This window comes from Apiospora hydei (assembly GCF_038363865.1).
Source record: "Apiospora hydei strain CBS 114990 chromosome Unknown utg000009l_segment0_segment0, whole genome shotgun sequence".
In the NCBI taxonomy this organism is placed as follows: Eukaryota; Fungi; Ascomycota; class Sordariomycetes; order Amphisphaeriales; family Apiosporaceae; genus Apiospora; species Apiospora hydei.
This window is the reverse complement of record NW_027117368.1, coordinates 768370-789007: the sequence shown is the minus strand read 5'-3', so window position 1 is coordinate 789007 and position 20638 is coordinate 768370. Positions and strand designations below refer to the sequence as shown.

The window sequence follows — 20638 nt, the reverse complement described above, 5'->3', positions numbered from 1 at the left end:
CTATATACCAAAGCAGACAACCCAAATACAATTGCCAGGTTCCCCATGTGAGATATCTGTTTGGGCGCGCCATCGTGATAACCAGTCCCAGACATTGGTAGAAATGGTTTTCGATCCGGACTGAAATTTGCACAAGTACGTTACGCCGCTTCATGGATGTTTGAGCTTTTCACCAAGCATTCTGCATAAGATGTAATACTCGGCTAATAGGGTGACATTCATGCGTTCTTCACCTGCGTCGTCCGTCCTTGTTGGTAGCCGTTGGGAGGGCATTCCAGTTTGGAACATTAACACACGCAGCACATAGGAACTGCACTTTCAGTCCCCGTCGATGCCCACAAGCGACTTCAGACGAGTTAAAAGACTACGCCTGAACAACACGCATGGAGTCAATCTATCTAGCCAGAGATCACAGAGGCTTCACACAGCAGGGCGATGTAATTTTTGATATGTAGATCACAGAATGAAACGAACTCGTGATGGTGTAACGCGAGGCCGAGATTAACGAAGGATCCTACTTTCCCAAGTATGTTTGCTCTCCGAGCGTCCATACAGCCAAGAAGGCCGTAAGTTGACCGAGTAGCAACACCTATAGCAAAGGCGCTGCACGATCTGGACACTCAGTTCTATCTGGAGAGGAAAGAGAGGAAAGGATGAAATCTCGAGGCTCCAAGTCTGCTTTTTGATAAGTGGCCGCCCAGCGCTCCATAAGCCGGGAAGTCACGTGAGCCCTGAGCTAGGCGTTGGGCCACGAGCAGCAGCAGACACTGGCATTGGAAAGAGAGAGCTCACTGAGAAATTGAGGACGTGCCATTGGCCAGCCAAAAGCCGAGGATGGGAAGCATGTGGGGCTGGCTTTAGTCTGGAGGTCGTCGTTTGATTGATCGTCCCGATGATGCAGGCTGTTGACGCTCGCGATTGAATGTTCATTTGAAGATACCTGCTGCTTCAATTCACGACCTCGACTTGACTTCCGGCAGACATTGGAGAACCCGACACAACTACGAGCTATAGCAGCAGTCGAACACACACATCACAACACCATGAACGTATCTCGAGTCGGCGTGCGGGCCCTGCAGCAGGGTAAGTGAACGAACGGCTCTTGTGGATTCTCTTGGAACTTCTTTGGATTTGGGCGATCTCTTGGACGACGATATGGCGGCAGTGGATCTGAGGTCCAACGGTAGCGCAGAAGCATTACTTCTTGCTGGACTCTATCGCCTACCGAGCCATCGACAGCACTGCTTGCACACAAGACCGAACAGCCTGAGAACCAGCGCTAACCCGTGCCAACAGGAGCCAAGCCCAATGTCTTCTTCTCCCAGAACCTCCTCGCGTCGCCATCAACGCCATCCAGACCCGGTAAGCCGAAATCTTACCCTCTCCTCTCTCTTTGCGTATCTTTGCGCGAGGGGTTCCTGCTGCCCCTCCTCCATCGACCAACAAACTGACCAAGACAACTTGCGACGACACATCCAGCCCCGCCTCGACGAACAAAATAACCGAAAACGACGCGCAATCCCTCCTCGCCGCCCAGCGCCGCCAACGGCCCATCTCCCCGCACCTGCAAGTCTACGACCCGACGCAGACCTGGTTCGGCGGCTCGATCTGGAACCGCATCACCGGCTCCGTCTTCAGTGGCGGCCTGTACATCTTCGGCGCCACGTACCTGGCCGCGCCCCTGCTCGGCTGGCACATCGAGTCGGCCTCGATGGCCGCCGCCTTCGGCTCCCTCCCGCTGGCCGTCAAGGGCTCCCTCAAGTTCCTCATGGCCTGGCCCTTCGCCTTCCACGGCATCAACAGCATGCGCCACCTCACCTGGGACACGGCCAAGGGCTTCTCCAAGAAGTCCGTCATGTCCGGCGGTTATGCCATCTTGGGCGCCAGTGTGGTCTCGGCTCTGGGTATGGTGCTCTTTTTCTAAAGAACGAAGGAAAGGAGGGATGGGGTTGTAGTGGAGGAGGAGGGGGAGGAAGCAAGTCGAATAGGAGCCAGCCAGGGGTTACTTGGTCCTGGAATTTGTAAAATCAGCCTACCACCAGGCAGCATCATTCCATTCGTGAGGTGGAGGAAGATATCAGGATGACAGCTCTGCCTGGAGACGTCGAAGGGAGGAAAGAATCCTCAGGAAGGCGTAGAAGGGGGTCGAGGAGACGATAGGTGTTCCCGCATGATTAGATACATCATTGTGCCCAATGTACACTTTCATTTTCTTGCAAGCTACCTAAGTATTACCTGAGCTTCGTGTGAAGAGGCCCCAAAGCGCAACAGCTCCCCACCGGCTAGCTAAACATCGCCGAGTATAGCACAGGCCGCATGATAAGCTGCTGGGTGATTTCTGGCCACCCGGAAGGTTCCCCCACGTCTACACACATGTTCCAATTTTTCACGAGGGTAAACAAGCCCATTGATTGTTATTATCTTTTATTCAATTTTTGGCCAAGCCAAGTAGGCCACCTGCCGAGGGGGGCTACTGGGCAGCCCAATTCCTCCCCGAGGTTTCACCACGCGACAGCCTCGACAAAGACCGCGTTATCCAGGCTTTACTTCGCATCTGTTTTGGTGCTTTGCAAGCAAACCAACTTTCGCTCATGCATATCATTCCCAAAGCAACCCGTTCATTCAGTTATGTGGTGTGGTGGGTATACGCCAAAAACGCCTTATGTCCCTGATGCGCCTATGCCATTCATAAGTACAAGCTGTCTTTCCTTCTCTCTGTTCTTCTCTCCTCTCCTCCGCTTTCTCTATCCCTCCCTCGTCATCATCTGACTCTTCCTCATGTTTGGTGTTACTACAACTTCAGCTTCAGTTGAACGACTTCGCGTCCAGCACGGCCTGTATGAGCCTATGATCGCCCAAGACGGCCAGCCGGCTGCCGACCGCGTCGCCCAGGAAGTCCTTCACGCTCTGGATCTCGCGCCCGCTGCCAGCGCCGTTGACGCCGTTGGTCATAACCTGATCGGCATCCGGAACGAGGGTGCGAATCGCCTTGATGATGGCGCCAACAATAGCCTCGTACTCCAGCCGGGAGTTCTCGTTGCCCTCCTTCAGTTTCTGCAGCATGTTGGTGTCGAAGTCCTTCATGTTGGGCAACAGCAGAACGCGCACGCCCTCGGGCCCGCTCACGGCCGAAACGCCCAGGATGCTGCCGTACCAGACCGCCGACGGCACGTTGGGGTCCAGGAACTGCTTCAGACATGTGCGCGTCGTCTTGGGTCGCAGCATCTTGTTAGAGCGCGCGAACTTACGCACGATCAACCCCGCCAGACTCGCCGCCAACTCGCGCAGTTGGTACTGCTCCTTTAGCGCGTCGGTGCCGTTTTCCGATCCCAGCCTGCGGCCCATAAGGCAGGTGAGGACCGGGATGATGAGAGAGTTTGCATAAGGGTCGAGATGGAGCTCCGGGTTGTTCACGAGAGCACTAGTCGCCGCGAGCACCTGGCGGAGGATGAACGCGTCGTCCAAGTGGTTGGTGATCTCGTTGGAGAAGAATGTGACAAAGTACGGGATCAGCTGATGGATACCAGGTGAAGAGGATATGGAACCAAGCGCAGCTTCACGAAGACGCTCGACTTCTGGGTCTGGGTCGTCGTTCAAGATAGCATTTTGCACCTTTTCGAAGTACAGAATCAGCTCTTGACTGAGATGGTGTTTGACAGCCGGACGGAAGTTGGCCGACTGGGCTCCGGCAAGGGCAGGGAGCGCAGGATTGGCACCAGGACCCTTGGGCAGCATGTCTTGCGAACGCGCCTCCGAGGTGCTGGGGTTTTGTGCGATGGAAGGTTGCACGCCTTCGATGGCGAGCCAATGGGCGGTGAAGGTCATGTCTCTGGGGACCTTGGGCAGCGGCGCGTTGATGAGCTTCTCGAAATCGACCTCTTCGTCCTCGATGTAGAACAGCGGTTGGCCGGGGCCGAGACTCGCTTCGCCGTACTTGAGCGGCCGAGTGGAATCGTATCCGTACAAGGGCTCGACGTCAAGGACGCGTAGCGCCTGCGAAATATCCTGGACCGTCATGTTGGTGCGCTTGGCCGCGCGCATGAATCGCAATGCCTCGACGATGACTTGGCCGATGCGGTACTCGACATCTTGCGACAAGACGCGAAGGGCCTCGTCACCTCAAGGCGCCAATGCCTACCGACTCGGCAACATCCTTCACGTTCTCGGGGTTCCACAGAAGGCGCGGCTCGTTTGGCTTGTGTGCGGCATCTTGGGGAGCCGATGTGCGGGCCGCTGTGGTGGACGCCATCGTGGACCTTCGGATCCCCTCGAGAGGTTTCCCGGTTGATCAAGTTGCGATTCGGATGGTATCGGTTGGTACGAACTATTTTTACTTGGGTGGCAGCGAGTTTGGAGGGGTTTCACGTGGTACGAAAGCTTGGTAGGAGAGTCGACTTGTATGGGTTGATGTTTGAAGCGAGTGTCAATCGGTTAATGCGCTTTGAAGAGGCAAACAGGTCGCACGTCGCACATCCTCGAGGGACGGTTTGCGACTTCCCAAACGGAAACGACGAAGGCAAGAGGTAAACGAGAGCTGCCCCGAGATTTCTTTCGGCGCAGAACGGAAGCAAGGTTGACCGTTCGATGATGTAAATGATGCGCCTGGACTGTCCAGAGGAGACAGTTGACGAAGGGAAGGTTGATCACGAGCAACAAGGCTGATGTAGCTTGATGCTTGGTGATGTTGGAAAGGTTCAGCCTTATTTGAGATGGTCGGGAGAAAAGACGTTGGGGTTGCCGGTGGGGTGTGGCTGGTTGGTGGCTTGTGCGTTCAAGTGATTGTTCTTGGGGATTGTTCGTGGAATTGATTGTCTCGCTGTTAGTACAAGAGAACAATCCCGATTATTTTCTTCTTTCTAGAAACGCAAGTTCCGGGGACCTTGCTTACAACCTATCTGGAGATGGGCTTATTCGTGTGTTCGAAAATGTTGGTTGGGAAACTGCGTTGTCACGACTCTCTTACAAGCTGCGTAGACTCCCCCTCTCGTTCCTGCTCTCCGGATAGCACCCCTCAAGGTGAATGTGCACTGCCCATTCCTCGAAGACGAAAAAGAAAAAATATTTCTTTTTCCAGGCCCCTGAAGATCCCTCGAAGGCTTGAATAATGTGTATTAATGACACCCGAATATTTTATTTTTGAGGAAGACCAGTGATGATTCCGCCGAGCTACTGCGTACAAGTGCATTTGATTTTGAGAAGCTGGATGGAGGAGGTACATGTCGATGAGCAAATATCTAGGCAACTGGATCATATAAACTCGGGCTTGAATTGATGCTACGCCATCATTTAACCAGAATATTGACCGTTTCCAAGTCAATCTGTCGGACACCTGTCCCAGATCTTGGTTGTCAATTACTATACAAGAAACCGAGCATACAGGCCATCTTCGATTCGAGCCCAGCCCTTGACGAAATTGGCATTGTACGACAAGGAAACGGAGACCAACTTACTTGATCTTATTCCTCTGGTAACGATGTGATGAATCTTGCGAGAACAGCACATCTTATAATCATACCACAACAGATGCGGAGGGTCGACAAATATGTGCCATGCCAGGAACCCCTTTATTCTATTCAATCGGATAGGGCCACCAATATCCCCCTGGGTAACACCACTTTGAGTACCTGACTATCTAGCTATAGAACGAAATCTCATTTCGCTCAAGATGGCAGACACGAGAGTCTAGAACCTTGTCTAGACAAAACCGTTAATTGTCCAGACGACTATGTCTATTTGCTGGTGTCTCTCGGGTGCCTGGAACCTGCCCCTTTGCGGCAGCGCAAGATTAGGTTAAACTGGTTTCCCCAACGGCGTATTGTTGCTGATCTGAGTTTGAACGTGGGCAGCGAATTGAGCAACGCCACAACAACGGATCGTATTCACCATGCTGGTAGCATTGTTTACGGAAAGAACATTTTGAAGTCTAATTGAGACTGGGCGCTGTCACCTTGTTTGGTGTCGTGTCTTATTTTCTGTGTCATTTATCCAGCAACTGACTGACTGGGGAGCAGAACCATGATCGCTATTGATGCAATCTGTACCTACAATTAGCCACCCCTTCTTTTCAAGTACCTACTTACTTAACCTTTACCCCTCCAATCCTTGTCTTGGGCCTGGCCAACCCCCGGGAAATTGAGTTGCGGGGGCGGCATTCAATGAGACGATGACTGCCGAAGCAGCATATTTAACGTCTGATTCCCAGGCTTCTATCGAAGAACCTTCCTATTTGGGAACCAGTGTCATGAGGCAATGTTGTGGTTCTGATTCTCTCAGATATGCTCTAATGAAACGCCCTTCTTCCCACATCTTGTCTTGCATTGGCCCCCAAAGCTGCCTGCTGGTGACTCCTTTCAACTACCAAACATCTTTCCAAGGGCATACACTATGCGAGGTGCTATGGTTCGAGGTCTTGCGAGCGCCATTGTAGCTCTGTTCGTCTCAGGCGTTGCCGCTCAAGATCGATGGTAAGTTATGGTGTTAGAACCAAAATAACCCTACTGCTTGTATTCAAGAACATACATTGGCCCGCCATAAAGATCGTCTTGCTAACATATTTTTCAGGTGTGGCAAGTCGTACCAGGCTAAGTAAGCAGCATCAAGACCGTCACCCGGTTTGCGAGTGCATGGAATATCAACAATACGCCAAGATTCATGAGACTGACAGACCCCGTACAGTTCGCCCCTGGTCATTCCCGGCGGCAGGTTGGAGCCGCCTAGCCGATCTTCCACGCCACTCTTGGATCTGAAGATCACCCCAAGACACAGCATCTATGTAGCCAGCGAAGAGGGGGAGAGTTCATCGTCGACGCTGCTATCTCCTACATACACGGCTCGCCGTGGAGTTCTTCAACCAATGACACGACCAAACAGCCAGACAGGCTGAAGGTGTCGATAGCATGGCAGAACCAAACCTTGGCGATGGGTACGGTGGTGCCTGGCACGACGGACAACCTTTTCCCGGTTGATTTGAAAACCATGGAGCCGCGAATGGAGGGGTACCCAATCACCCTGACGGCGACCTCGCGCAACAGCGACTCCAAATACCCGTGACCACCGAGCTGTTTCTCCTCCCCGAGAAGAGCACCGGCAGTGTGGTCAAGATCGACAACCTGTACGGCTCCCTGCTGTATCGGAACCCCACCACCAATGGCGTCTTCCTGCCCGTCTTCCCGTACGGCTTCTACGGTGACTATTCCGGCTACCTGAACAAGAGCGCCTCTAACATCGAGAAATACGTCTCGCTCGGCTTCAACGCGGTCAACGTCGTCAACTCCTTCGCGGACGCCGACATGTCAGCCACCATCCGGACCATGGACCGCCTCAACCTGCTCTTCCAGTACGACATGCGCGGCTCGTACAAGAACCTCAGCTCGATCGCGTGGCAGGTGCCCCTCGTCAAGGACCACCCCTCGCTGCTGACGTGGTACACGGCCGACGAGCCCGACGGCTGGCAAGACCCGCTCGATTCGCCGAAGCAGGCCTACGACCTCGTCGCTTCGCTCGACAGGTACCACCCGACCGCGCTGGTGCTGAACTGCCAGAACTACCATTTCGAGGAATACTCGGCGGGCGCCGACATCATCATGGAGGACGCCTACCCGATCGGGATCAACGCCACCTACTCGGAGAAGTGGAAGACGGCCTGCAACGAGACCTTCGGCGACTGCGGGTGCGACAACTGCGAGGGCTCGGTCCTGGACGTCGCGAGCCGCATAGACGACTTCCACGACTACCAGGCCTGGCTCGGCGGCACGGCGACGCGCAAACCGATCTGGGCGGTGCCGCAGTCCTTCAGCATTCCCGAGGACTACTGGAGCCGCGACCCGACGTCCGAGGAGGCCTGGGCCATGGACGTGCTGGCGCTCAACCACGGCGCCAAGGCGCGGCTGGCCTGGATTTACCCGACCTCGGACGCGCTGGGCAACGCGCTCTCGCGGATCGCTAAGGTGGTCACGGCCTCGCCCGTCATGGATTTCCTGACGGGCACGAACCCTGTACTGCTCCAGGACGGGAAAGATAGAGGGCTCGACGTCGCGTACTGGAACTACGGCGGGCAGGTCTTGGTCAGCGTCGTGGCGCCGGGCGACTCGGTGGCCAATGTCGGGATTGCGCTGCCTGCCGATGTGGAAGTGACGCGGGTCGTGTCTAGCCCCTGGGGTGGGATCGGCTGGACGCTGGATGGGAATACGTTGAGGGCGAAAGGAGGTCTGCCTTCTATGGCTACCAGTTTCGTAATACTCCAGTAATGCCTGAGGAGACAAGGAGGAGTTGTATCCGTAATCGTTATATCTAATAAGCAATGCATTCCCACATCCTCCACAGATGTCCTGTCTATGGGTCAAGAGATATAAACCAATACGTCCGCTTACTATAACAAGACCGCATAGAGTAAGGTCACTGGGCAGCATCTAAGATGGCCTCGAAGTCGCCTGACTCCTCACACAAGCGACGGAACAGCGCCGTACTCTGTCCATTCCCATTTCCCCCTTCGCTGGAGTTCTCCTTTTCCTTCTTCAGCAGCAATTCCCTAATCCCGCCTTCCTCCACGACGCTCCCGCCGTCCAACACCACGACACGGTCGTAATCCGCGATAGTAAGCAACCGATGAGCGATGGTGATTACTGTGGTACCTGTTTTCGCAGCATACACACGTAGCCCAGCCTGGATAGCGATATCGGCCACGTGGTCAACCGACGCCGTCGCCTCATCCAGCACCAGTATCTTGGATTTCCGGAGCAGACCCCTCGCCACGCAGAGAACCTGCCGCTGCCCGCGCGACAGCTCCGACGCCGCGGAGTCGAGATCGAGGCGATATTGCATCGACCCCAGCACGGCCTCGATCTCCGCATCGCCGTATCGGCCCAGGGGATCGAGGCACTGTCGCGCAGTGGTCCCGCTGCCGAAGCAGAGCTGTGCATCATCTTGCGGGACCACGGTGACGGCCTCGCCGCGCAGCCGCGATAGGGGCAGGGTCGCGATATCGATCCCGTCGATCGCGATGGCGGAGCCGGGGTCGAGGTCCAGGCCTCGGAGGAGCGCGAGGGCGAGGGAGCTCTTGCCGGCGCCGGTGCGACCGACGAGGGCGGTTCGCGAGCCGGGGTTGACGTGGAAGGTTACGTTTTTGAGGGCTGGGGCGAGGTGGGGTTCGTAGCGGGCGGTTAGGTTCTTGAAGCTCACGTCGCCGCGTTGCGGCCAGTTGGGTGGGATCTCTGGCAAACCATTGCCACCTATTCTCCCAGTTGTCGTAGTGTCGACAAGTGGCTGGTTCTTCCCAATCGGCTCCTGCTCCGTCTCCGTGTACTCGACGATGCGCTCGAGCGACGTCAGGTTCTCCTGGATGATGGCGTAGATCTGCGCGAGCCAGAGCATGTTCTCGGTGAAGGACGTGGCGTACATGAGCACGAGACCCGCCACGCCGGAATCCACGGAGCCGCTGTACCCGGGCGGGCCTGAGTACACGACGAGGGCGCCCGTTGCGGTTAGGATGATGCTGCTCAGGACGTTGATGCGCAGGGTTAGCCACTGCTTGGCCGCTGAGAGCAGCAGGAAGGGGCCGTTGAGACGGTCGACGGCTTGCGCGTGCTCGCGGCCTAGGAGCGATTCGTAGAGCCCGTACCCGCGGATGCTGACCCGGCCCGCCATGGTCTCGCCGACGAGCTGGTACAATGGCGAGCGCGCCGCGGCCTCGATCCTCTTCAAGTCGCGGGCACCGCCGATATACATACGCACGACGGCGCAGTACGCGACAAAAACAACAGCAAATTTGACCTTCATATAAAGAGAAGGTAACGCCCACAAAATCAGACCGACAACCATAGCGACCGATGCCGCGATCTGCAGCGCGCTGACGGAGAAGGAAGCGAGCAGCTGGTCGACGACGCCCACGTCCCGCGAGAACCGGTTCGTGATCTGGCCCAGGGGTGGCGGCTGAAGAAGGCGAACTTGGCGAAGAGGACGGAGCCGAGCAGGTGCTCGAATATTTTCGAGGACGCTCTCAGGGAGCCCCCAGAGGGTGATCATGTCGCGCATGAACGTGATGGCGGCGTAGGCGGTGCAGATTGCTGCGTAACCTGCGAGATAGTACGAGGGGCTAACATTGGCGGTTTTAGCAGTGGTGGTGTTGTTCTTATTATTGGACTGGAAAGCCCATTCTTTGATCCAGAGGTTGGTGCCTAGAGCTGCGAGTTGTTGTGTAGCGAAGCCGCAGAGAACTAGGAGCCAGAACCACAACGAACCCATTGAGTTTAGGTAGTACCGCACAACAGACCATGACACCGCGCCCTCGAACTTACTCTCCTGTGACTTATAGTCCCCTACTGGCCCACTCGGAGTCTGTACTACTGTATCAGAGGCTGGCAATGCCTCCACTTCTTCAGTTGAGACTGTGGTCTTCCCCTTATCAGGGGTGTCCGCCGGTGATGCATCTGCAGAAAGGGGCTTGTCACCAAATGGGTTCTTAAGGATATGATCAGCCATACCCTGGGTCTTGACCCGTCCATTCTCAAGCTCGACTGCGTAATCGCAATGCGGGAGCGCAATCTGGATGTTGTGAGTAGCCAAGATGCAAGTCCGCCCTTGCATCAGGGGCCCCTTGATGGCGTAGAAAAAGATGTGGTTCTCCGTACGCGAATCAACAGCACTAAGACAATCGTCAAGAAGAACCAATCTCGAGGGACTGTACAGAACTCGAGCCAGCGCGACTCGCTGTTTCTGACCCCCTGAGAGCCGACTGCCGTTATCTCCGGCAAGGGTCTGGTCTCCCTCGGCAAGAGCTGCTAGGTCAGGGCCCAGTGCGACGGCGTCTAGCACTTGCTGGTAGCGAAGACTGTCGAATGGCTGATCTAGAAGGATGTTGGCTCGTATGCTTCGGTTCATTATCCACGCTTCGTGCGGGCAGTATGCTGTCGTGTTAATGAGCTCATTTGACTTGTCCATATGCCCCATGCTGCCCCAGCCATTCGAGGCCCCGGCGGGTGGCACATAGACCTGGCCGTGTTCGAGATGCATCTCGCCAAGCAGCGCAAGTAAGAGGGACGACTTGCCAGAGCCGCTGGGGCCATAGACAACATTGAGCCCTCCTTGCCGAAACTCGATGGTTAGACAACGCAGCGCGAAATTGTTGTAATAAAAGTATGCACTTCCGGGAGACGTGTCGAAGGCAGTCATACCAGATTCACTAGCGTTACTGCAAGGCCATGACAAAGTAGCCTTGTCAAATCCAACAGCCATCGGGGAACCACTGCCTGGGTTCCGTGAGCGCTGATTGACCTCGGGCTCTTGCAAAAACCGCTCGACCCGCATGAGAGAATTGTACGCTTGAATCAGGAACGTGATCGAGTCCGCCAACCGGTTCAGTGGGATCCGTAGCACCGCAAACGTCGCGAGCGCCGGAAATGCCACCGAAGTCTCCAGCCGATTGCGCCAGACGACCGTGTAGAGGAAGAAGGTGATCAGAGTGGAAAGGAAAGGCAGCGAGTAGAACACGGTCATCGAGATCGACCACCAAATGAACCGGGTTCGCAGCTTGTTCAGCTCGGCGGTACGTTTCTCTCGAACGCGCTCGCGGAACGGGAACTCCCATGCGTAGTACTTGATAGACTTTATGGTGCGGAGAAGCTCGTCGCTGGCCTGGATCCGCGCATCGGTGGCTGACAGCAGCTTTCCCTGCACGGCTGCGAGGCGCTTGGAGATCAGTATGTTGACGGGGAGTAGAGCAACCATAAGTAACACTCCAAGTACGCCACTCCATCCCAAGATTCGGTATAAGAGGTAGGTCCCAATGGTGATCTGTACCGGGAATGTGACCCATACCAAGTAGAGACTGCCGCTCATGACACTAATGTGGTCGATATCTCCCGAGACCATATTGAGGATAGTCCCATCGGTGGTGTGACTTGCATCCTGCGCTTCTGCATTCGGAGCCGAGTGAGACGGTGGCGACGATCTCACCGTCGCCTTCTTGCATATCTTCTCGTATGTCTGGCTCAGCAGCACAGCACGAAGCTTCGCATTGATCCTGTTGCCCTTCCACCCGCACTGCGCCTCCGCCAGCCCAGAAACAGAGACCGAGAAGAACAGCCCCGCGACACAGAACCAGGCCGTGCTTCTTTCTATGCGCTCCGAGTACTCCTTCTCGAGGTACTTGAGGATGAGCTTGATGAGCAGGGGCGGCACGAAGACGGCCACGCTCGTCACGGTGGCCCATAGCCCCTGCTCGAGGATGTCGAGGCGGAGAAAGCGGAGAATCTGCCAAGCGAGGCGTGCGCCGCGTACCTTTTGGGACATGTAGGCTAAGACGATGAAGGCTGACGTCTGCTCTGGCCTGAGTGGATCAAGACTCGCCGCATCCAGTGATCCCGCCCGGAACGCTTCCCAGAGTAGCCCCGTTGCCCAGGAAAAGCTGAGAAGGGAGAAGAGGCTGGCAGTATCTTGCGACCCCGAAACAAAGCCATTGTTGTTGATCAGGTCAACCTGGGGAACCCTGGGAGCAAATCCATGTATCACGAAAAGACCAATGAACAGCCAGATCCGAATGAAGTAGTACAAGTACATGTTCTGTCGATCGGGGTGGTCTAGGAACGCCAAAGGTAGCAAAACGGCGGTGCATGGTACCTGTACAGCATACAAGGTCATCGAGTGCGGCTGCAGACAAGCGTCTAGTCCAACAAAACCAAGACATCGTGCCAATGCGAGAGCCAAGAGACAGGCCGAGATCGACAGGGTTACCGCCGAGCCGAATTGCTCGTGATCAAGGAGGCGAGCCAAGTCTGTCAAGACGAGAGTAATGAGTATGGTGATCTCTAGTCGTTTCATAGGCCGCGAGATACTGACGCGGCTTAGAGATGGTCGTAGATTGGAAGCGTATGGCGGCCTAGCAGGTAGGAGGAGGTTGCTGCTGGTAGGCTCCGAGTCCAGCGAGACAGGGCGATGCGACTTATCATGGTATCTGCCGAGAACATGGACTATGGCTGAGATCAGGCACGCCGCTGCGGGGACAAGCAGATCTAGGGATCGCAGAACAACACATGCTGAAGTTCTTTGCTGGTCGCCCTGCCGATCCGGTCCTGGGCATATAATGGCATCCATTCTCGCCGGGCGTCCTCACTACCCTCATCGAAGCTTTGGGTTTGAGATAGGTGGTGTTCTTGTCAGAACTTATGAAAATTTACAACGGGCTTTCTCAAACGTGGCATCGTGGAGGCGGGATGTTGACGGATTATATCACCCACAATATTACGGCACAGCAGGGCCCAATGAGGAAGCTTGGTTGGTTGAATACGTGTCTCGCCGGAAGAGGGGTGACGGAGGATCCCAGACAATCAGACGCGCAACAATGAACCCACAGACTGGCTTCCGCGTCAGCATCAGCAACAGCACAATAGGCAACAACAAAAATATTTGCACACCCTAGTATAGCTTTGTTATAGAGTGAGGCTGCTGTGTGACTGGTCTTCCTGTTACAAAACCCATGGTATCTATTGTAGCAGGCTCCTGCATAACAAATAGCTGCAGCCTACAAGTTAAGTAAAGGGGTTCGCTTGGCTAAGGCAGCCATTTTACCAGCTGGCCAGACCGTAGACGCACATGCCTTCCATGAGGTTTCCTCTCAGTTGCTGCAGTCTTGACTGGTTATTGAAAGTCTCAGGAATCTATCAGGAAGTTGCCTCGGCACCTTCCTTACCTAGCGTCTCTGTTGGTGAATAACTGCCTTCAGGCCCTTGTGAATACCTCCTCTGGAGTTCTCGATATTACATCAGTGAGCCTGTAGGCCGAAAATTGACGAAGAATTTGGTAATGCATAATGACGTCGAACGAAACTGGCGGCCAACCTAGGCGATTCGTCTTTTTGCCCAATGCAGTCATATCACCGGGCGGCCTTCAAGTAAGATAGGGGTAAAAGTGACTGGCTAGCAACATTTACAACCCTAAGTTGGCGGATGGGGGAATAAAGAAATGATCTGTTCATTGCCAAGAAGCATAGACCTAAGAGGTTTTGAGGACGCGCTCTTGAATCGGACAGGGCGAGCTTGATAAGCTAGATACATAGAGGCAAAGTTTACTATATCAGATACCTGTAATCGTGTGTTGCCTATTGATGCTTTAAGGTAGAGTGGAGTTCTCAAAATCCCCTAAGAGCCAATATCAACAATAAATGCAACAACTACAATAGATATGTATGTGACCCATGTATTATCCTATTCACGGAGGACACAACAACTTCGTAAAGAAAAATTACATTCCAAATCCAAACTATCTCTTTGATACTGAAACGACTGATATGAAAGAAGGTTACTATGTCGTCTTGTACGGAATAGGGATTTCCTAGTCTTATTGGTATAATATCTAAGCCGTCACGTCATCTAGACGTGGTATCTGATCGATACTCCTACTAGCCTGTGTTCCTTTAGACGAAAATAAACAAACCCTGGCGCTGTCGGCTTCAAAGGGGAGATGTCGTTACATCTCAACAGTAGCCAAGATTTTAGTGTCGTGCCACAATAGCTTTGTTCGTGTTGGAATGAGTATTATTCGAAGCCAGCCAATCATGGGATGCCAAGCTAAATTGCTGCAGATGCATTGCTTTTCTCATTTCATACCCAAGCGCTCAACTACTTACCGGAAAGGGGCGGCATTGGAGGTGGTGCGGCCGCTTTGCGTGTCTATTGGGAAAGAAACATGATTCTTTGCTATGCGCCTGTTGCTTATGTAGTTCATCCTGTCTCAATTGGACCGCACACGAAAAGATAAGGAGGGTCATGCTGCCGTTGCAGGTGATGATAATCTCGGTTGAGCTGATTAAGATTACGTGCATGCCGAGACAGTCCGGATCCAGCAAGGACCCGACGTTGTGGCACCTCCCCTAAGGACAACATGAAAAGAAGTGCCTAGGCATGACGAGATCTGGTGCGGGGTACCCATCCTTCAACCGCTATGTCGGGTAAGATCGTGCTAGAGATAATCGATAGTCTATACAGCTATAAAGAAGCTGCAGTGCCGATCCCTTCCCCATCTTGGCGCGCGCTCTCCCAGACGCATCGGTCCCGTGCCGCCATTTGGCTTGGTGTGAAGCGGCACACCAGCCGCAGAAGGAAAGACCTTGACGGACGGGACGGAGGAAAACTCTATATATAGACAAGGACGCTGTAAATCTCAACTTGGATCTCGAGACAAGGTTCCCCAACTGTTTCCCCCTTTATAAGGATGTACGTGCTGCAAGTTGTAGTCTTCTTCTTTTTGGCCCTCGGCTACTGCCGACACAACCCAATACTACCAAGACAAGCCCAACTTGCTTCCGACTACGAATATGTCGTAGTAGGCTCCGGCCCCGGCGGCGGCCCCCTCGCCGCCAACCTAGCGGCCGCCGGCCACAAAGTCCTGCTCATCGACGCGGGCGGCGACTACGGCGACGAGCTGGTCGAGTCGGTGCCCGCCATGTTCCCGTTCTCGACCGAGTACGCCGAGACCAAGTGGGACTTCTTCGCGACGCGGAGCCCGGACCCGGCCGTCGAGGCGCAGAACCGCATCACCTCGTACCGCCTGCCCGACGGGACCGTCTACACGGGCCTGGATCCGCCCGCCGGCGCCGAGCCCATCGGCACGCTCTACCCGCGCGCCGGCACGCTGGGCGGGTGCGCGCAGCACAACGCGCTCATCGCCATCCGCGCGTTCGACAGCGACTGGGACGTCGTGGCCGACAAGACCGGCGACGCCTCGTGGAACGGCAAGACGTTCCAGGAGCTCTACCAGAAGATTGAGAACTGCGACTACCTCCCCAACAGCATCCTGGGTCACGGCTTTACTGGTTGGTTTCACACGGCTTTGACTTCGCTCTTGACCGCGGTGCAGGACCTGAAAGTCGTCAGTATCATTGTGTCTGCCGGTTCGGCTCTCGGGGTGGGCATCACGACTTCGCTGATTGGTACGGTTGCCGGGCTGGCAGAGATCCTGTTGAAGGATGTTAACGCCCCGGGCCGGACGATCACCAAGGGGCCGTATCAAGTCCCACTTTCTATGAAGAACTCGAAGCGTGGCGGGGCTCGTGATAGGATTCTGGATGTGGCCAACGCTGTCGACATCTTGGGCAACAGAAGATATCATCTCGACATCAAGCTTGAAACATTCGTTACAAAGGTGAACCTGGCCGGCGACCTCCGAGCTACTGGCGTAAGTTTCATGGAAGGCAAGAGTTTGTACCGTGCAGATCCCCGTTCCGGATCTGCTACAATTTCAGGAGAAGGCACCGTCAACGCCACCAAGGAGGTCATCATCGCCGGCGGCGCCTTCAACACCCCGCAGATCCTCAAGCTGAGCGGGATCGGCCCCAAGGACGAACTGTCCCGCTTCGGCATCCCGGTCAAGGTGGACTTGCCCGGCGTCGGCGCCAACCTCCGCGACCACATCGAGATCTCCACCATCAGCAAGTCCAACAAGGACTTCTCCCTCCTCAAGGGCTGCACCTTCATGCAGGGGTACCCCGAGGTCCCCGATCCGTGCCTGGAGCAGTACCTCTCCGGCATCGGCCAGACCGGCAAGGGCGTCTACGCGACCAACGGCCTCGCCATCGGCGTAGCCCTGCAGTCCACGGCCGCGACGCAAGAAGACCCGGACCTGTGGGTCTACGGCGGCCCCGCGAATTTCCCCGGTTTCTACCCGGGCTGGGCCGCGGACGCCGTGGCGGACCACGCGCACTGGGTGTGGATCGCGCTCAAAGCCAGCACGCAGAACCGGGCGGGCGCCGTGACGCTCGCGTCGGCGGACCCGCTCGACGTGCCGCGCATCACGTTCAACACGTTCCAGGACGACCTGTCCAGAGACCAGGACCTGCAGGCCGCGTACGAGGGGATCCGGTACGCGCGCGACGCCATGGACAAGCTGATCCCGCTCGATGGGTCGTTTGTGGAGGAGACGCCGGGGCGGGATAATGTCTCGACCGAGGCCGAGATCAAGAATTGGGCTTATACTAACAGCTTCGGGCACCATGCTTGCTGCACGGCGGCTATTGGTGGGGACGACGAGCGGGGGCGGTTCTGGACTCGAACTTCTCGGTCAGGGGGACTAAGGGGTTGCGGGTGGTGGATGCTAGCGCGTTCCCTGTTGTTCCTGGGTTCTTCATTCAGGTTCCGACGTATTTGTTGGCGGAGAAGGCGACGAAGGCGATTTTGGACGCAGAATGATAGGTTGTATGCAGGATCTGCGCGTAGATAATCACACGTAATCTGAAACCATATGATTTAAATACGCAAACTGTTCATGCACGAGTAAACATACAGCGTAAGTAAGAAAACAGAGTTTGCTAATGGGATTCCTTGCACAAGCCCATAGAACCTGGAGAGATATGGAGTAAGTTGCAAAGGTGCAGTTCGTAACTACAAAGTTGGTGCTCCGGTGCAGACGGAATGCATCAGGGCCACCGTGGCTTACTATACAGACAGATAAAGATGTATACTAAATTGGTCAAAATACAGGGATAACCGGCTCCAAATGTAAACATAAAGGCCAATCAACACATCTATAATCACGGAGGCATCCTGGCACCCTCTGGCGTGTTAGCAAAAGAAAAGACGAAGGGGGAAACCTGTGTGAGGGGGCGGCCCCCTTTTCCTTCAGCCAGCGACGGCCTTTGGCTACAGGTTCCCAAATTCACAAGTAGGAGCCTATACGTTCCATACATATCAGCATCAAAAACGGTATTCCAAGGTTGACAATTTGCTCTAAGAGAAAGCATGCCAATATACAGACCCTGTTTGTCCGTCCGTCACTGTACTCAACTGGATTTGATATTATTTGATTAAGTCAAGGATAAGCCACTTCCATAAACCAATCCCGAGGTCTGTCAACCAAGGCCACTCGCTGCTGATACGTCTTGACCGAGGCACGGAGAATGACTGTCCGCTGGGGCCAAGTTAATTCATTGTGGCAAAAGCAAAACATTGTTTCTATAGTCATGATGTATTAGAACGATGATACTGTATTGAGTTTTTAATCACTGGAACTTCCCAAAGGGCAGAGCGTATTATTTTAAGAAGGCTTCAATCCGCCTCTTGCAACTATCCATAGTGTATTCTTTGATGTGGTGAATAATGTTTCTGGGCTTATACGTTTGGCTAAAGTTATGTTAATTTCTTACCTATAGAACGCTGCTATTGTATTTCGTACGAAAAAACGCAAATTGTCGCAATTTTTGAGCTGGAGGCGTATGATAATGGCATGTGCAGATCTTGCAGTCTGGTTATGCGTATGTGCACTTTCTGGGCGCATCATGACGAACATTGGTTCGAAGCAGTTGCCAGTTGCAGTCAAGATCTGGTTGTCATATGACACATACATTAGCGTAAGGGTCTATTTATGTTATGGCAATAAATACGAGCCAAGGTACGGAGTATAAGGTAACCTAAAAGCAACATTGAGCTCTGATAGGCGCGGGTTTCCACCGGTGACAGGGTCCGGAGTCTGGCGTGACTGGGGTATTTCTCCGGGGAGCATCGGCACTGGGCCTGATTTGGTAGACTCGGAGCCTGGTTGCCGAAGAGGAGACAGCAAGCCACGACATCAACACAGCCCAGACGACGGGAAAAACAGACGGTCGAAAGATAACCGAGAGACGAACTGCATTGGTCCTGCCGATTGCAACCACGGCTCATGCCGTGTGATCGCATGGAGATCGGACCACCGCCCCCGCAACGAGTCCTATTGATGCGAAATATCGTGGGGAACGTGAATACGAGCTACTTACCCATCTCGGCCAAGTAGAGCACTACACGAGCGGCAACCGCGGCACCCGCCACGGAGCGAATCAACTACTTAAGCTTGAGTCAATCCCGGCCCAGCTCGAGATGGGTTTTGGTAGCACCAATCGCTAAGGCATCGACGAGAGCTTGCGACTGATCTGCTACCGCTGCCGCTGCCGCTGCCATCATCATGAGATCCGCGACTCCCTGGGCGTCCCGCGCCCTGCTTCTGCTCGGCGCCGTGCTGAGCGGCGTGGGCGTGACCCGGGCCGACAACCCGATCGTGCAGACCATCTTCAGTACCGACCCGGCGCCCATGATCTACAACGACCGGGTGTACGTCTTCACGGGCCGCGACCAGGACGGCGCGACGGGCTACGACATGCGCGAGTGGCACCTGTACTCGTCGGCCGACATGCAGAACTGGCAGGACCACGGCGTACCCGCGAACCTGGCCACCTTCAGCTGGGCCAACGCCAACGCTTGGGCCGGCCAGACGGTCCAGCGCAACGGCAAGTTCTACTTCTACGTGCCGATCCGCCAGAACAGCGGCGCCATGTCCATCGGCGTCGGCGTGAGCGACAAGATCGAGGGCCCTACAAGGACGCCCTCGGCAAGCCGCTCGTCTCCAACAACGAGATCGACCCGACCGTCTACATCGACACCGACGGCCAGGCCTACCTGTACTGGGGCAACCCGAACCTGTCGTACGTCAAGCTCAACGCGGACATGATCTCGTACAGCGGCGGCATTAACAAGGTCCAGCTCACGACCGCCGGCTTCGGCCAGCGCAACGGCAACGCGCAGCGCCCGACCACCTTCGAGGAAGGGCCCTGGCTATACAAGCGCAACAGCACGTACTACATGATCTACGCGGCCAACTGCTGCTCCGAGGACATCCGGTACTCGACGGGCCCGAGCGCGACGGGGCCCTGGACCTACAAGGGCGTCATCATGGCGTCGGCGGGCGCCAGCTTCACCAACCACCCGGGCATCATCGACTACAAGGGCAAGTCGTACTTCTTCTACCACAACGGCGCCCTCCCCGGCGGCAGCGGCTACCAGCGCTCCGTCGCGGTCGAGGAGTTCGCCTACAACGCCGACGGCACCATCCCGACCATCAAGATGTCGACGGGCGGGCCCGCGCAGGTGGGGACCCTGGACCCCTACGTCCGGGTCGAGGCCGAGACCATGGCCTGGTCGCAGGGCGTCAAGACCGAGGCCGCCAGCGAGGGCGGCATGGCCGTCTCCTACATCAACAACGGCGACTACATCAAGGTGTGCGGCGTCAACTTCGGCAGCGGCGCGGGCGCCACCTCCTTCAGCGCGCGTCTCCTCGGCCACGAGCGGCGGCAAGATCGAGCTGCGCCTCGGCAGCGCGACCGGCACGCTCGTCGGCACCTGCACGGTGGCCGGGACGGGCAGCTGGAGCACGTGGGCGACGGTGACGTGCCCCGTGAGCGGCGCGACGGGCACCAAGGACCTGTTCCTGCGTTTCACGGGCGGGTCCGACAACCTCTTCAACTTCAACTGGTGGCAGTTCAGCAACGGCAGCGGGTCGTCGCCGCAGCCGACGACCACGGCCGGAGGCGGAGATGCGCCTGCCGGGACGACGACGACCCAGGCGCCCGCGCCCACTACGACGGCGAACAACCCGGCGCCTGCGCCGAACTGCCAGGCCCTCTACGCTCAGTGCGGCGGGTCGGGCTGGAACGGAGCTACGTGCTGTTCGCAGGGCACTTGCAAGGTCTCCAATGAGTGGTACTCCCAGTGCGTGTAGGGGAAGAGACCAGGCTTCATCCATTTGTACATAGTTCCTAACGCATATAAATGCTGTGCACATACTCGGCAATATTGTATAGCACAAGAATGTCTGACATATGACCGTTCGACGTAATGTTCATACAGCT

General features: G+C 55.6%; 6 protein-coding genes across 6 annotated transcripts; 4 read left to right on the top strand and 2 right to left on the bottom strand.

The window, feature by feature from the left end:
• Positions 1–1043: 1043 nt before the first annotated feature.
• PG997_012007 (succinate dehydrogenase cytochrome b560 subunit) lies at positions 1044–1924 on the top strand (the record flags this gene model as incomplete). The annotated part of the gene is made up of 3 exons (XM_066816322.1): positions 1044–1083; positions 1297–1362; positions 1413–1924. The coding sequence occupies 3 exons, from the start codon at positions 1044–1046 to the stop codon at positions 1922–1924; spliced, it is 618 nt and encodes a 205-aa protein (XP_066662014.1).
• An 881-nt stretch (positions 1925–2805) lies between these two features.
• PG997_012006 (transcription initiation factor TFIID subunit 6) lies at positions 2806–4249 on the bottom strand (the record flags this gene model as incomplete). The annotated part of the gene is made up of 2 exons (XM_066816321.1): positions 2806–4110; positions 4139–4249. The coding sequence occupies 2 exons, from the start codon at positions 4247–4249 to the stop codon at positions 2806–2808; spliced, it is 1416 nt and encodes a 471-aa protein (XP_066662013.1).
• Positions 4250–6384: 2135 nt separating this feature from the next.
• On the top strand, positions 6385–8246 carry PG997_012005 (glycoside hydrolase subgroup catalytic core protein; the record flags this gene model as incomplete). Its single annotated transcript, XM_066816320.1, has 4 exons — positions 6385–6464; positions 6562–6585; positions 6676–6772; positions 7032–8246. 4 exons carry the CDS (start codon positions 6385–6387, stop codon positions 8244–8246), a joined length of 1416 nt encoding a protein of 471 aa, XP_066662012.1.
• A 148-nt stretch (positions 8247–8394) lies between these two features.
• Positions 8395–13086, bottom strand: PG997_012004 (ATP-dependent bile acid permease; the record flags this gene model as incomplete). The annotated part of the gene is made up of 1 exon (XM_066816319.1): positions 8395–13086. One exon carries the CDS (start codon positions 13084–13086, stop codon positions 8395–8397), a length of 4692 nt encoding a protein of 1563 aa, XP_066662011.1.
• A 2115-nt stretch (positions 13087–15201) lies between these two features.
• On the top strand, positions 15202–17344 carry PG997_012003 (uncharacterized protein; the record flags this gene model as incomplete). Its single annotated transcript, XM_066816318.1, has 2 exons — positions 15202–17045; positions 17323–17344. The coding sequence occupies 2 exons, from the start codon at positions 15202–15204 to the stop codon at positions 17342–17344; spliced, it is 1866 nt and encodes a 621-aa protein (XP_066662010.1).
• A 1574-nt stretch (positions 17345–18918) lies between these two features.
• On the top strand, positions 18919–20508 carry PG997_012002 (uncharacterized protein; the record flags this gene model as incomplete). The annotated part of the gene is made up of 3 exons (XM_066816317.1): positions 18919–19302; positions 19332–20054; positions 20086–20508. The coding sequence occupies 3 exons, from the start codon at positions 18919–18921 to the stop codon at positions 20506–20508; spliced, it is 1530 nt and encodes a 509-aa protein (XP_066662009.1).
• Between the last annotated feature and the right edge of the window lie 130 nt (positions 20509–20638).